This window comes from Oreochromis aureus, linkage group 12 (genome assembly GCF_013358895.1).
Source record: "Oreochromis aureus strain Israel breed Guangdong linkage group 12, ZZ_aureus, whole genome shotgun sequence".
Classification (NCBI taxonomy): domain Eukaryota; kingdom Metazoa; phylum Chordata; class Actinopteri; order Cichliformes; family Cichlidae; genus Oreochromis; species Oreochromis aureus.
Window position 1 is genome coordinate 15783372 of NC_052953.1, and position 14686 is coordinate 15798057.

The 14686-nt window shown below is 44.4% G+C and overlaps 2 protein-coding genes across 3 annotated transcripts in view; one reads left to right on the top strand and one right to left on the bottom strand.

Moving 5' to 3' along the window:
* Positions 1-14648, bottom strand: ndufaf2 (NADH:ubiquinone oxidoreductase complex assembly factor 2). Its single transcript, XM_031728192.2, has 4 exons — positions 14405-14648; positions 5726-5815; positions 4643-4683; positions 1-2526 (listed from the first exon to the last, which is right to left on the bottom strand). The coding sequence occupies exons 1-4, from the start codon at positions 14517-14519 to the stop codon at positions 2281-2283; spliced, it is 492 nt and encodes a 163-aa protein (XP_031584052.1). The 5' UTR covers positions 14520-14648; the 3' UTR covers positions 1-2280.
* The window catches only part of ercc8 (excision repair cross-complementation group 8), a 15184-nt gene continuing 14525 nt past the window's right edge, over positions 14028-14686 (top strand). Inside the window, exon 1 of one of the 2 annotated variants that reach the window (XM_039620310.1) lies at positions 14028-14109. The gene's annotated coding sequence lies outside the window, so the exon portion shown is untranslated. Of the gene's footprint in view, positions 14110-14412; positions 14548-14686 lie in introns of those variants that run through there. The other variant, XM_031728190.2, reaches the window with a different exon arrangement.

The window sequence follows — 14686 nt, forward strand, 5'->3', positions numbered from 1 at the left end:
GTGCAAGGTCTTATTGTTGATTATGGAGTTCTAAAATATAAAAGCAAACAGATCAGCATGATGTATGGTACAGGAAGGTGAAAAGGAATATTTAACAAGTGTGCCTTTAGTAAATATCAATTCAAAAATAGTAAACCAGGATTACATATTATACAAGCAACTCGTGTTTCATGCACTGTATGTGTTTAATTTGGATGCAGACCTTTGCTCATTTTATTAGACATTTTTTATTTTTGTTTATAAGTAGAAAGTGAATTACCTTCACCTTGATTCAGTGTTGTAAAATAAAACATTCAAAAGTCCACAGGGGTTGGTATTTTTATGGGTGGCGACTGACTTTCTTGAGTACTCGTGAGCCTGTAAAGAGGCAGTCAAAGCAGTTTAGTGTAACTGTTTTCTGTTTCTTAGTTTTACTTCCCTGCGTTCAGAGAACTGATGTCTCATGACAGCGTTTAGAATGACAGACATGAGAATGAAGACTGTTTTAAGCTAACATTAGACCTTACTGCTCTTTTAACTAGTACAGTACAGTGCAAAAATCTTGTCTTCCCCTGTCTTTCTCCCCAATTTCCTGTCAATCTCTACTTAGTATCCAATATAAAAAGCAAAAATATATCCCTGACCATTTCAGAGGATTTTTAAAAATTTGGTAAGCCACTGACCACTAACTTAACAACGAATCCTTCAAGCATTAAAAAGACTCCTAACTGTTGTGTCTACACATAACAAAGAAAAAAAAAACAATTTCAAATTGTACCTCTAGGCACTTTATTACTAGCAGCCTGTCACAAAAATACATAATTACCATTTCTGTAGTAGAATCTATGAAAACTGCCAAAGATAACAGTTTGGAGAGGTGTAAAATAGTATTTTTGCAAGAACAGGGTGAAAAATTGGAATATTTTGGCATGCTGAGCAGTTTGCCCTTAAAAAATTTGAAGAATCTGGACAAAAGAAGAAGTGACAGCCTTAAACAAAACTATCTATCGAAGATGAACGGTATCTGAAAGTCATGTGCTTAAGAAATGGGGAAAAAAAATGCAGCAAAGATCTGACACAGATGCAAAAGTCTCATCATAAATGGTCTCAGTGGAAGGGTGACTGTGAGGAATCTATGCTTAAAGAGAAAAAGGAAGAAAAGGCTGAGTTATTCTACAAGAACTAGACTGAAAATTCAGTGATGAATGCAAATTTGACATTTTGGGGTTAAATCGTCATGAGCATTGTACGGAGGAGGTCAGGAGAGAGATACAACAGTGAACATCTACAGCCATCTGCAAAACACAGCACAGGCTCTGTCATGGTTTGGAGCTGCGTTTCAACCAGTGATGTTGGAGATCTTGATAAAACTGATGGAATTACGAACATCAGATTATGATCCTCCATGCAATACCATTGTTCAGCATGAAAATCATCCCAAATGCATTTCAAATGCAGTAAAAATATATGTGGATAGAAAAAACACACAATGGAACAATCTCAGTCATGGATTGAACCTCAATATTACTGAAGCAGGGTGGGCTCATCAGGACAGAAAACAGAACAAAAAGCAGCCAACATCCAAAGAAGAGCTTTAAATGTCCTTCAAGAAGTATTCCTGTAGAATAATTAAAGAAATTACAAGGAAAACCTGCCTAAAAGAGTTCAGGCTGTTCTGAAGAATAAAGGCAGGGATACCAAATATTGACTTTTTTTGCCTAGTTTACTGTATTTTTATAGGTTTGCACATTTCAGATAAATTGCTGCATCTATTTCCCATTTTCCAAGCAAAACAAAGAAATCAGGAGTAGCTCAAGACTTTGCACAGAACCGTGTGTCTGCCCAACATATACTGTCAAAATAAGTGAGAGAAGAAGGTCTTTAAATCCATAAACTGCAACATTATTATTATTTGTGATCTTCAAATCAATATTCTGTAACAAAGAGACATTAACAGTTCATTTAATGTAACCACATTTAATTAATTATACTTATTTCACTTTCCCTGAAAGATGTTTCTAGTTGTGCTCAGTGCAATTTATTCATTTTGTTTTGTTTCTTATCATTCAGTCTTTCACCAGCACGAACTTAGTTTAATTCAGCTTCAAGATAAGTGATGGATACTCTTGTGTGTGTATATATAATGCAGACACAAGCAGCAAGAAAAGAAGAACCCCCATAATGCAGTCTGGCAACGCAAACACCCAAAATTTATGGGGACGTTGACTACATTATACTGGAAGGAATTTCCAATATTAAATCTCAAGTAATTTTATTGTAGGGCCCCTTTTGTTGATTGGATTAGTCTTTCTTGGAAGTGGGCATCCAGGAGCCAGGCTGGAACGTGTTTGCAGTGCTGGTTGGTTCTTCGTTGAATTCTTGCTTGCCGAAGCTGGTGGCAGCTGCATGGCCCTTGGCCACAGTCCTCGCAGGAGTCGCCACCAGACCCTCCTTGTACTCTTTAGCCAGCAGAGCCAGATCTTTCTCCTCCACCTCCTTGGCTTTTGTTTTTATCTGCTCCCTGCTGGACTCATTCTTCAGCAGCTCCTATAAAATGCACAAACATACGTGGATACTCAGGGTTTCTGCAGCCATCGACAAATCTAAGATCTTTTCAATGCTGCACACAATGCAGCTGAACACCATTTTAAATGTCACAGAATAATGGAAATCCCATGAGGATATTTCTGACTAATAATAATAATAATTCAAATAATACTTGTATCAGTGGTTTCTAGATATAGACTATAACAATAATAATTAGAAACAATAATTCCCCTGACCTGGACTCAGATAAATGTCATAAGCTTATTCATTTATTATATAATTATGCTTTTAGAGAGGCTGAGGCTCCAAGTTTTGTATATGGATAAGCAGTCTGAAGTCTGAGACTGCACTTATGTCTCCGTTTCTTACAGTTTTTTGTGATTCTCGGCTCTCTCTGATGTCAGCGAGAGTGGGTATCCTGGATGCAGTGAGTTTAGGCAAACAGCTCTGTCTTTAAGCCCAGAAGCCACAAACACTTTTAACATTTACTTGTTTGCAAGCAGCAACCAATCACAAGAAAGCTGGCTTTAACAAAGGAAATAGATTAACTTCAGTCAACATTTTCAGGACTAGCTGACAAGCAGTGTTTTCTGCAGGTTTCAGCTCAGTGAAACTCAACAGAGAAAGAGAAGATTAAAAATAGACCACTTCTGCTTTGTGAATGTATAACACTGCACTCTTTGGAACCTCTTAACAATAAGTTACAGTGAGCTCCTGAGATCACGAGGGCACGCAACATCTCTGACACTTGATCCATTTGCATCACCCACCCAGCTGGACATTATCTGATTGTGGTGTTGGAAATCTTGAGCTGGCAGTTTCGTGAAGATTGGAAAATCTGAGTATGTCCTACTTGCTGGAAACTCCAAACTCTCCTGCAAAACTCAAGCGGTGATAATTTCCACTCCTTAATCGACTATCTCTGTTTCGTCTTAGAGCATCAGCTGCTCACCAGTCAAAGTTAAAGGAGAAATTAAGCTGCACTGGGAAGCTTCCAGGAACAAATGTGTGCACGTGTCCAGTATGAAGTAGGGCATTCACCAGAAGAATAACAAACGTGTTCAGTTAACCTGGATTGGTCCAATAAAACCTGGTTAAAAATGTAGTACTTGGAACACATCGGTAAGCTAACATGACAGGAGGCATTCGCAATATAAACCACTCCATGGAAACAGTTATAAACTGGTCACAGTCCACTGGTGGAATAGTTACCCACTTGAGCCGCTGTTAGTGTCCAGTGATGTTAGCCTCGCCCTAGCTCAAGGAGCCAGAAAGGAAGGGAGGAATGGGCATAATGCTGTTGTGTGCTGGCTGAAATGAAGGACTGGAAAAGAGAGGGGAGAGCTGTGGCCAAAAAGCCCTGCTTTGGGGAGGGAGACAAACATACTGAGCTGCTTTTCCAGCCTGTTAATGACAGGATTTAATCCAATCAATTTATGTCGGCTTGGACCGGGAAAAGAGGGAGCGTGACAAGGGGTAGGGTAATGTGCTGGGAGTGAAGCCTTGGCCACATCAACACTGTCCAGCTGTCGATGGCAGCTATTGGGCAGACGCGAGGCAGAAAATTGGAAGAGAATGTTCTGGCAGTAGAGGCAGGGGATGGCATTGGCTACTGGCAGGCAGAGTGGACAGAGAGATAGAAAGAGTGCCTGGGTATCGGCCTTCCAAGGGATTTCCTATAGACCTACATTTCACAGGCCAAATAATTTCCAGCATTCTCACATTTAAAGAGCAATAAACCCAGTGAGAGGTACACAAGGGGGAAAAACTGCACTCCTTCACCATTCCCATCTCACAGGCTGCCAGAAATAAAACACAAAAAGGCGAGATGCAGGCTTCTGCTGGAAAAAAAAAAAGAGAAAGAAAGTAAACTAGGACATGGTGTCAGTGAGCCCCTTGTTCAGAGGCTGATTTTGCTCTCAGCCTCACCATCAATGCACTTCAGCTGCTGTTTATTTTAACACCTGTCCCCCAAAGTTCCCGGATTCAGTTCGAGACTGTAAGATAAAACAAATCAAAGCCGTTCTCCTTCCCATTTTTGCTTCTTTCCCTCCCTTGTAACCAGTCCCCCAGAGTCCAACCATCAGCACAGCGGGGAGGCTGGGTGGAGACGTACCTCGATGGAGGGGGGCTCCTTCCGTCTGCCTCGGATCCAAGCTGGAGGAGAAGCAGGAGGAGGAGAGAGCAGAAATAAGACGAGTGAGAACACCCACACAAACATATGCTGCACAAACACAACCTGCAGTCATATTTAAAAGCTGCAACTATAGCATCACAGAGTTTCAGGGGCACTTCAGTAGCTCAGCGTAACTACCGGGTAACCAAACTAGCTCGGGGACTGTATGCAGGGTTTTTTTTGGTTTGTTTTGTTTCATTTTACTTAGCACACTATAGGGAAAAGATCCAGAGTTATACACATGGCAAACTCAAAACACTAATACTGCTTTAGTGTCGGCAGAACAGGGCCATCGGGCTCTGCGTCTCAGAGGGGAAAGAGGGGATCTGCTCTGATCTTTGAATTTGAAAGTACACACTCTGTCATTCTTCATCAATACCTCTGTCCTTCTTCTTCCTCCCAAGCAGAACTGTGTCTGTCTGTCACCCCCTCCCCTCCACTTCTTCTTTTTAAGAAGCTCTATTTTGGCTGAGCTGGCTGCACAGCACAGAAGGGTAAAGGGAACCAGCAAGAAAGAGCGAGAGAGATTTTGTAACTCTTCCTCCAGCTAGCACGGGGATTCTGGGCCTCTTTTATCCCTTTCTTATTTGCATCCTGATGAAAATGCATGAGGGATGGGGCGAAGCAGGATGAGGGGTTTAAGGTGGATAAAGCCAGTCTGAGACAGAGGGAACAGTTTGTATCCAGTTGTAAGAAATTTGAAACACTACTTTATGGTACGGTTGTATAACACCAGCAGAAGGCATCTTTGATAAACTCATGAATACCCTTTTCACAACCCCGCCCCCCCAACTCCATCTTGCAGTTTGGGGGAAAAGAAAAAAAAACAAAAACATGAAAAGCCAGTGGATTAGCCGAGGCCCCAAAAGATGCAACCATGAATATGTCATTCCAGTTTATTTGTGCAGCATTTTTTTTCTCTTTTATATAAACTCTGCCGGATAGCTCTTTTGTAAACACTGCCATTTATCCGTCTTAGTGATAGTTAAAATATGTAACAGTGATGCTGCTGCCCAGACTTACCGTCCCACTCCATCGGAATGCTGCCTTCCATATATTCATATTCTTTAGCATTGGCTGCTTCTACTATCCGCTTGGCACGGACAATCCTTCCTGGAAAAAAAAAAACAAAAACAAAGAAAAAAAAGACAGCATGAGGAAACAAGAGTGAGATAGAGACGCCCAACAACGATGCATACAAAACGCGCAGACACAATGCTCTCAGTCTCCTGCTCACGCAGACGCACAGATACAGACAGACACACAAATACGCAGAGGGATGACAGCGCCGTGACAGGCCATGGATGATTACCTCGCGGCCCTCGGGCCCTTCTCCTCAGATCTTGCTGAGTGGCTCCAAATCTGGGCTAAGCCTTTATGCAAATCAGCCTTCCTTTAAACCGACCAACCACAGCCCCCCTCACTGACAACCTCTTCCAATCACAGCTCTCCGGCTAACAATGCCCTCCAAAATCAACATCAAGCCGAGCGGGAGACAAAAGAGGTCAGATATGACAGAGAACAGGAGAGGCACGAGCTGCGTGGAATATTAAGTGCTCCTTTCCCTATCTGTATACAGCACGACGCTCGCTAGCAGCAAGGCCAACGCCAATTATTTTGGACAAATCTGCTGATTAGACAAGTCGGGCTGGCACACAATGACACGGAGATGGTGGCAGGAGCAAAGGAGAGCGATATAGACAGAATAAAAGAGAGAGAGAGAGAGCAAGAGAATTAAAAAAAAAAAAAAAAGACCCAGTTGTGTGTTATGTCTTTGGGTGGTGCTACAGAGCGTCACACAGTGTTCACTAATAACAAGCGCTGTGTTTCCATAGTTTCTCCTCACAGGTAGCCGGGTGTCTATCCTATTGCTTCCATCCCTCTGAGAAATGATGAGGCAAAAGAAGGAGGAGGTGGAAGGAGGGAGAGGGAGAGTGATGATGCATGGCAAACATGGCTAGAAGGAGAGAAATGGATGGGCAAGGAAAAACAACACGCTCCAAAACACAGACAATCTGTCAGGAATCCATCACAGTTTCTCCGCAGCTGACTGGACATGGACAAATGGAGGCAACCACCTCCATGCACACTGCAGACTGATGGCCTTAATGTTTACTTCAGCCATAACAGATAGCTATGGCACTGGGACGGATAAATGATGGCATCCTGGAAAAAAAAAAAAAAAGAGAAAGAAGAAGAAGAACAAAGTGTCGACTGTGTGGTTGCTTCACTTGTGTCACTGAAATGTATTTGTCCCGCTCAAGTTCGTTTTGGGGAAGACAAAAGCATTTTTCATCCATGTTCCCTTCTGTAACTACTTCTTATGAGGATGATTCCTTTCCATACTTTATCCAGCCTATATAGTAATCAGGTCATCTAATTAGGCTACTATTGCGTTGGTTCTGCCTTGGTTCCCACTAGATTGTCACTATAGGGCCCCACAGGCTCCAGTTTTGCAGCTTTATTTTAGTGGTATCCGGGTCTGACAAAACACTGCATACTTTCAACCCGCAAAACTGCAAAATAGGCCGAGCAATGTGCAAAAAACATTGTCACTTATTTACATGTATGCCTTAAAATGTCTTCTGAGAAATACTTTCCTCGAAACCCCCCCCCACGCGATAGCACAACAAAAACAACTGCCAGCAAGCAAAAATGCTGTGCTCTCCAGGCAATACTAACAAATGCATTTAACAGGTATGCTAATTATGAACAGATCATATCCATATTTGCATGGGGTGTGGGTGGCAGCAGACAAAAATGGTACAATTATATTACAGTCCCCACAAGCAATGTGCTTAGCTGCAGCTAATGCCTGGCTAATAAGCATAAAGAGAGGCACCCACTTTGTCTCTCTCTGTCTCCATCGCTCTTCACTGGGTTGCATCCTCCCCCTTTACTCTCCGTCACACTCCAACATGGCTGTCCTCTTGTCTTGTTGCTTTTTGCAGCATGACTAAACCCCTTCCACCACGGCCTTTATCCCCGCATTTAAATAACAAATACAGTATGTACATATATTTATGAAACACGACCGATCCTCCCACCACATATGTGTTGGGTGGAGGTGTGTCAGTCTGATATGGTGAATCTCCCTCTGTAGGTAATTGCTGTTCTTGTACGGCTATGAAATGAAACATGCACACACACAGAGACACGGGCCCTAACCAAACTGCCGTACTGCTTCTACAACAGCTGATATAAGAATATGCAGAATTAGAACTACAATTAGTGCATACAGCCTTACTTTTTAATTAATGTAGCATAACCAAACTGCCAACAACAATGAAAATGACCATATTTACAAATCATCTCTCTTCATATCATCCAAGTCGTTCATATTGTTCTAAAATATCTCAGTTATATATCGTTAGTGTGTGCTTTACTGGAGTCTATAGACTTTAGGATTCCTGACACATACAGTCATCAGATCAGGTGTAAGCCATCTTTCTGCTTCGCACTTCAGCCTTGCACACACCTACTCCCCCACCTTTAGAGAGAGCGAGAGAGCGGTGGGAGAGAGAAAGTGAGGTATGAAGGGTGTTAGGAGCTCTCCATCTCGGCAGGCCCCCTTGTGACAGGTCTGCCTTCTCATCACTCACTAGGGGAAACCTACTTACCAGTCAAATGCGCACACCCACGGACGCGCGCGCATACGCACAACTGGCTGGAGAGCAGGCAGATTAACCTGAGGGACAGGAGCGAGGACGCTGCCTCTTACCGTGAAGGACAAACGCAGTGCTGCGTTGGAGAAGGGGAGGGGCCAGCGGCAACAGGAATGAAATCCCACCGCATAAATATTCATGAGCCATCTCACCTGTCTGAACGCGACTCATCTGTGAGCCTAGCTGTGGAACCTGTGGGGGAGGGATGGGAGAGGAAAAGGAAGGAAGGAAAGAAGGAAGGGAGGTGACAGAGGGGGGTTGCTGTGGCAGCCACACTTCAATCCTTCCCACTCGTTAAAATAAGACATGATGCGCTCTGAGGGCTGCTCTTTGAACCCCGAACACACCCCGCTAAACTCCATCACCTGCTTCAACACACACACACACACCCAACTTCACACATCAGCTCCCAGGTGAGTACCGCTGAGGGCGACCTGAGAGGTTTTTCACCTCCACAATGTCATTCCAGGCATCTTGCGCTGTCGCCTCCACTGCACACTTTTCTCCTGCACTCCGTTTTTCATTACAGACGCGGATGTCAAGGGAACGCACTTCGATTAGCAACATCCGGGTAATGAGAGTCCTTTAACGTAGACAGGATGCAGCTGAATGAGCTCTCTGCATCTGACCCCGGCTTGGTGGGTCTGAATAGATTGCAATGCAGACTTTCAAAGAGGCTTGTTTTTTTTGTTGTTGTTTTTTTCCCTCCTAGTCCTCATGCTTGTGGGAGGCGAACCAGAGATTTTTAGGCCTGGTTCAGTGCAGAAACAAAAAAAGCCACCCTGAAGCAGCGAGCAGTATTTGAGTCTCGTTTATTCCTCTCTGTGCTGCTGGAGAGGAATGGGGGACCAGTATGTGCATCGTAATGGACAGCTTTATGAAGATGGAGTGATCCGATAAGCATCGGGAATACAAGGGCAAGCAGGTAACAATATGAACAGCCCCCACAACTCCCTCACTCCAATGTCTTTCCCTGGGAAAAAAAATGGAGGGGATGTGTGAGGCCTGTAACCATGGTTACCCATTAGCCCAGAGCCAAGTGATGCAGGATGCGGTTTAGAGGGAAAAGGCCAGTCGCTGTTTTGCATCAGTTCTGCTGGGAGGAGGAGCTTAGGTCTAAAGTAGGCTTCCTGCCGCTGCTTTCAGTTCCATTCAGCCCTCGTTCTGTTTGTCCCTGTTGCCGTCGATCCCGCTGAGGCTTGGAGCGCCTCACTGCAGGAACAGGGGAGAACAACTCATATCGAAGTAGTAGCGCTTTAAGAGGAATACTTGGATTTCCCCAGTGTTTTTACTTTTAACTAAAAGCTTAAGGCTAGTGGAGATACCCCGTTTGCCCAAGACCACCCAAATTCAAGTTTCCTTCCTGCCCAGTGGGTTATAAAAAAGGAATGTAGTGAGCCAGGAAGTCAGCGTCCTTTGTGAGGCTGTGGAGCGGCGTGGACCCCCTTGCTACCTCAGCGGCTCCTAAGAGGCCCATCTGTGTGATGTCCATACACCAAGCTGTCCACCCCTTTCTATTCACCTGCATCACTCCCATCCAGCCCCCTTCCTTTTCCCTCCATTGCACCTTCAGTCCCCCCACTGTTTCTCCGCATTAACCTATCCCCACCTTCCCTCTCTCCCCCTCTATCTGCCCGCCTGTTCCACCCACTCATTTCACCCTCTTTCTGTCAGGATACCCTTCTTTCACTTTTACTCTCTCCATTCTCCCCACACTCTATAATTTCACCCCATATGTCAGCTTTCCCTTTGTTCTTTGTCACTCACTTTCCCGTTACCCACCTTCTTCTCCACCCTCCGCGAGTTTCCCTCGCTCTTATCTTTTCTCCCATACTCCTCGCCTTATTTCTCTCTGCCTGTCTGCTTTATTAAAATATTCTGAATTGAATGAGCAGTGGCAGGCTGCTCGTGCGCTGGCCTGTCTGTCAGCCTTCCTGGTTGAGTTTCTGACCGACAAAGACCCCCGAGGTGTCAAAACACCTCGCTGGCTATCTTATCGCCGCGCAGAGCTGTGACCGTGCTGGATGTGAATCACATCTGGGTCATCTGGCAACATTTCTTTAAATCCGTTTTGCTGTCTTTCTTCTTCTGTTGGCAAGATGTCAGTTTGGAAGATGTGAAAACAATGCAATTGATATTCAGACTTAATGTATTACAGATACAGGCCTACTGTAGATAGGCAGTGGTTAATGGACCTGCGAAATGCCACTTAAACCCCTAATATTGGATCGAGGCCCACTTGAAATGTTCCGCCATAGAAAATAAATGTTCCCATCTCTCATTTTCAGCCTCTATCCTTTCAAATGCCTTTTTAATGAAGTAGTTAAGCCACTCCATGATGTACAACCAGATACACATACAAATACACACTTGGCAGCCATTTTTAGAGACATTAAAATGCCTAGAAGGACCCTGCCAGTATACACCAAGATGAGCTAAAGCCTATAATGATTAAACAACCTTCATTTAAACCGCGAGCATTGCAAAGCTGCTGATCAATTAGCGTGATTTACTGTGGCGTCTCTGGACGTAGCTGCACCGTGGCAAACGCCGACTTGGTGTCCTACTGTAGGGTAGACCTTCCTTCATCACACCCTGGGGATGAGTCGTGGCAGAATAAACAGCCATTTGGACCCTCGTCGCTCTCCGCTGTGACTCCTTTCCGTGGAAATATGTGGCTTGAATCAACGCTCTGATGACACACAGCCATCTGTTGTTGTCTTAAGTGTGTTAGGGCATGAAGTGGAGAGAAAACACACAAGGCAGATCTTCTTCTTCTTCCTTTTTTTTTAAAAAATACAAAGCTGATAGTACACAAAGTGTGTAGCTGTCATTTCACTTAAAGACATCCACACACAATCAAACACGCGTACGCCAGTGCAAAAAGCGCACACCTCCTCCCTCGGTCCCCAGAGTCGCCCATCCTGAAATAGCAGAACTGAGGCCTTTTCAGTTTTTCACTTCATAGAACAGAGCCGTGGAATCAAATAAATAATAGACAAAGAAAGAGGGATAGTGATAGGACGACAAGTCAATGCATCTTTTCTCTGCAACAGCGTGGCGCACCTCTGAATCTCTTCCATTCTCCGTGCAGCGTAGAGGACCAATAGATTAAAACTGCATGGCACACACTGCGAAAATGAATAGCGCTAAAAATACATCCTTTTCACTGAGACATGAAAGGAAACTGCCTTTCCCCTGTCCAGTATTGAGCAGCCATTGATTCCAAGACAAAGGCTACACCTCCTCAAAGAGGTAAGAAAAATAGCAATCATACAGGCAATTATTTTCAAATGTGCCTGCAGCGGCCGATAATGTCAGCGCGCCTCTCTTACTAAATAAAGGGAGGGAAGGCAGGCGTCAAAGCTGCAGGCCCACTGCCGAAGACAAATGAGCCCATCCACAGAATGCTTTGCTTTCATCTGGGCAGCATGACATGGAGCCCCATGCAGCGTGAGGAAGAGCCGGGCCCGGGGGAGAGACGCACACAGAAAGAAAGAATATAGATTCTCTATTTAGCTCTGTGGAGACAACACCGAAGCAAAGACCTTCTAAGACCAATGGCCAGATTGCCAGTAGCTCTCTAGTAGCTCTGCCACAGACAACAATCGCTGGGCCTCCACAGCCTATAGCGCATTTCTTTCTATGAAGCAGCAGCACACGGTAGGCCTTTATAGCCCGACCTTTTTTATAAAGACAGAGACTCTCGCTCTTTCTCTCTCAAGGCAAGTGCTTCAGACGAAGGCTTTTTCATTTTGATGAAGAGCAGCATCTGAGGAGAAGGGGTTAGAAAGCTCTCTGCTGGGTCTAGCCCTCCTCGCTGCTGAAATACTCCACTGTTTTGAATAGAAATCTTCACTGGAAATACTTCAAAGGAGGAAAAATCCAGTGGCAGCGATGAAAGGGAGGAGCGAGGGAAGGAAGGGCTACGTGAACGCAAATAAGAAGGGCAACCTAAGAAGAAGTTGTTGAAATCAGATAGGACAGATGCACACAAAAAAGACATTGTTTCCTTTTTCTTCTGCGTCTTAGAAACCATTACCGTCCTACTATGTAAACCACCCCTGGCTGTCAGGATTACTTATGCCCCAGATTTCTAAAGATAACAGACTGAGAGAGAGGTAGAAAAATGGAACCAGGAAAGCATGGATAAAGGTAGAGGTGGATGGAAAGAGCACTAGGGGTGAACAAAATGAAGCGAAGAGGAAGGCGGAGGATGACCACCTCACCTGCATCGACTGCTACTCATGTGCTGCAGTGGAAAGCCCCGGGGTCCATGCCTAAAGAACCTAAAGCCCATGCTTGGCCTATCAGTTTAAGATCAAAAAGAGCTCGCTTTAGCGAGACATATGGACTGAATAATGCATCTGCTTTAGTTCCACAAGGCTGGACAGGCTGAGTGCCAGAAATAAAAGGAAGCAAATGTGTCTGCCATATATTCCTTTATGTTTATTATGAATGTATATATATGAGACTGTATACGTGCCTGTCTGGCAGTCATGATGGTGTCTGCTAGGGACCAGTTTTCCTATAAGCCAACTAGCCTCTCTACTCTGTCAGTCATTGTGATGGGACAGTGAACACTTTTTCCTGTAGCGTGCCAAAAAATGGGCTGCTGTGATGTCTCATTTGAATAGTCTGACAGCTGGGGGTAGAGAAGCGGCCTTGTAATGAATTATAAATACAAGGTGGGTGCAGGTTTCCCCACAAACTGCTGAGAAAAGGTGAAGCACAAAGTCAAGTTCAGTCGAGAAAGAAAGCAGGCTTGCAACCTGCCAGGTATTCGCTCCTCTTCAGCAAAACAAAAAACGAAGACAAACAAGCAGTTCGGGTTTTTTTGTTTTGTTTTTTTCTTTACAGCACCTCGGTGTTTAATGACTATTCACCTGCTGCAAGTGAAAGAAAAACTTTATCTAGCCTGTAAAATGTGGGACCAAGAGAGGGAGACAAACACAAGCTTGTGTAGGAGAGCAAATCCTGCTCACATGCAGTGATTCTGGAAAAATCCTTTGGAATCAATAAGCCAGATGTCTGTGATGTTTTATAAGCAGTATCATGTCCAAGGGAGACAAAGGTCCTGCTCTGTGACCTGCAAGGCATGTTGTTGCCCTTTTAAGTCAGTCAGAGAGGGTGTGAAGGACACCACTGGCATCCCACAGGCCTGACACAGTTCTACTGCTTGGCTTGAGCGTTACATACCGTAGAACTGCCACGTCTCAGAAGGGATATATGACCTTATAAATCCTCACCACAGAGTTGAGTAACAATTTCATCTGCAACAGTGGAACAGCCAAAAACCTCACTGACTGTCTGCCTCGTCTTCTTTTATGTCTTCTTTCGGCCGCTCCCTTCAGGGGTCGCCTCCATTTCATTCTTTATCTAGTAACCTCCTCTGTCACACCACCCCTCACACGAGATCTCACTACCATCTTGTAAACCTTCCCTTTCACGCTTGCTGCTATCCTTCTATCACAAATCAACCCTTGACAGGCGCCTCCACCCATTCCACCCTGCCTGCATTCCCTCCTTCACCTGTCTTGTCCACTGTCCATTGCTTTGCATGGTTGACCGCAGGTATTTAAACTAATCCAGGTATTTAAACCTCATCACAGAAAACTTCACTGCCAAAAAACCTTAAATGCAGTTACTGCAGCATGGACATCTTCTTTTTCTTCTGCTTCTTTCGGCTGCTCTCTTCAGGAGTCATCACAGCGAATCATCTGCCTGCATCTCACCCAATCCGTAACTATCCTCCACTGTCAACGCATCTTTGTGCAGGTCCTCCACGATATCCATTAAATCTTCCATCCAATACGACAATGTCGTTATTAAGACTGATGCGCCATCTAGTGGCAATCGCATGACACTACAGGGCTAACATGCATATGACAAACTTCTCAATACAGAGAAAGAAGACATGTCACATGCAGGGGCACTGAACTAGCATTAATTTATGATAACTATTTAAAAGCAAAAGAAGCAGGGAGGACAGTAGTTTAAGATGTAGATGCTAATGTTAGCACACATGTTAGTTTACCTGTCCATGTCTTCTGCTCTGGGATTAAGTAATATTTGTTCCCCAAATGATCGGTCCCGACGTGCTCGCGTACTACTCCGAAGCCACGCCGTAGAATTGCAGCAATCCTGCTCATCTTATAGGGCTACCCAAAGCCCCTGTGTGTGAGTATGTATATATAAATATAGTTTAATGCAGCTCTGTCCGCTGTTTGTCCTCTCACGGTGGTGGTTTATGCAATGGTTCATGGGTTGGGAACAGAATGAACAAACTATTTTGTGATTGGATGACGGTATCAGACCC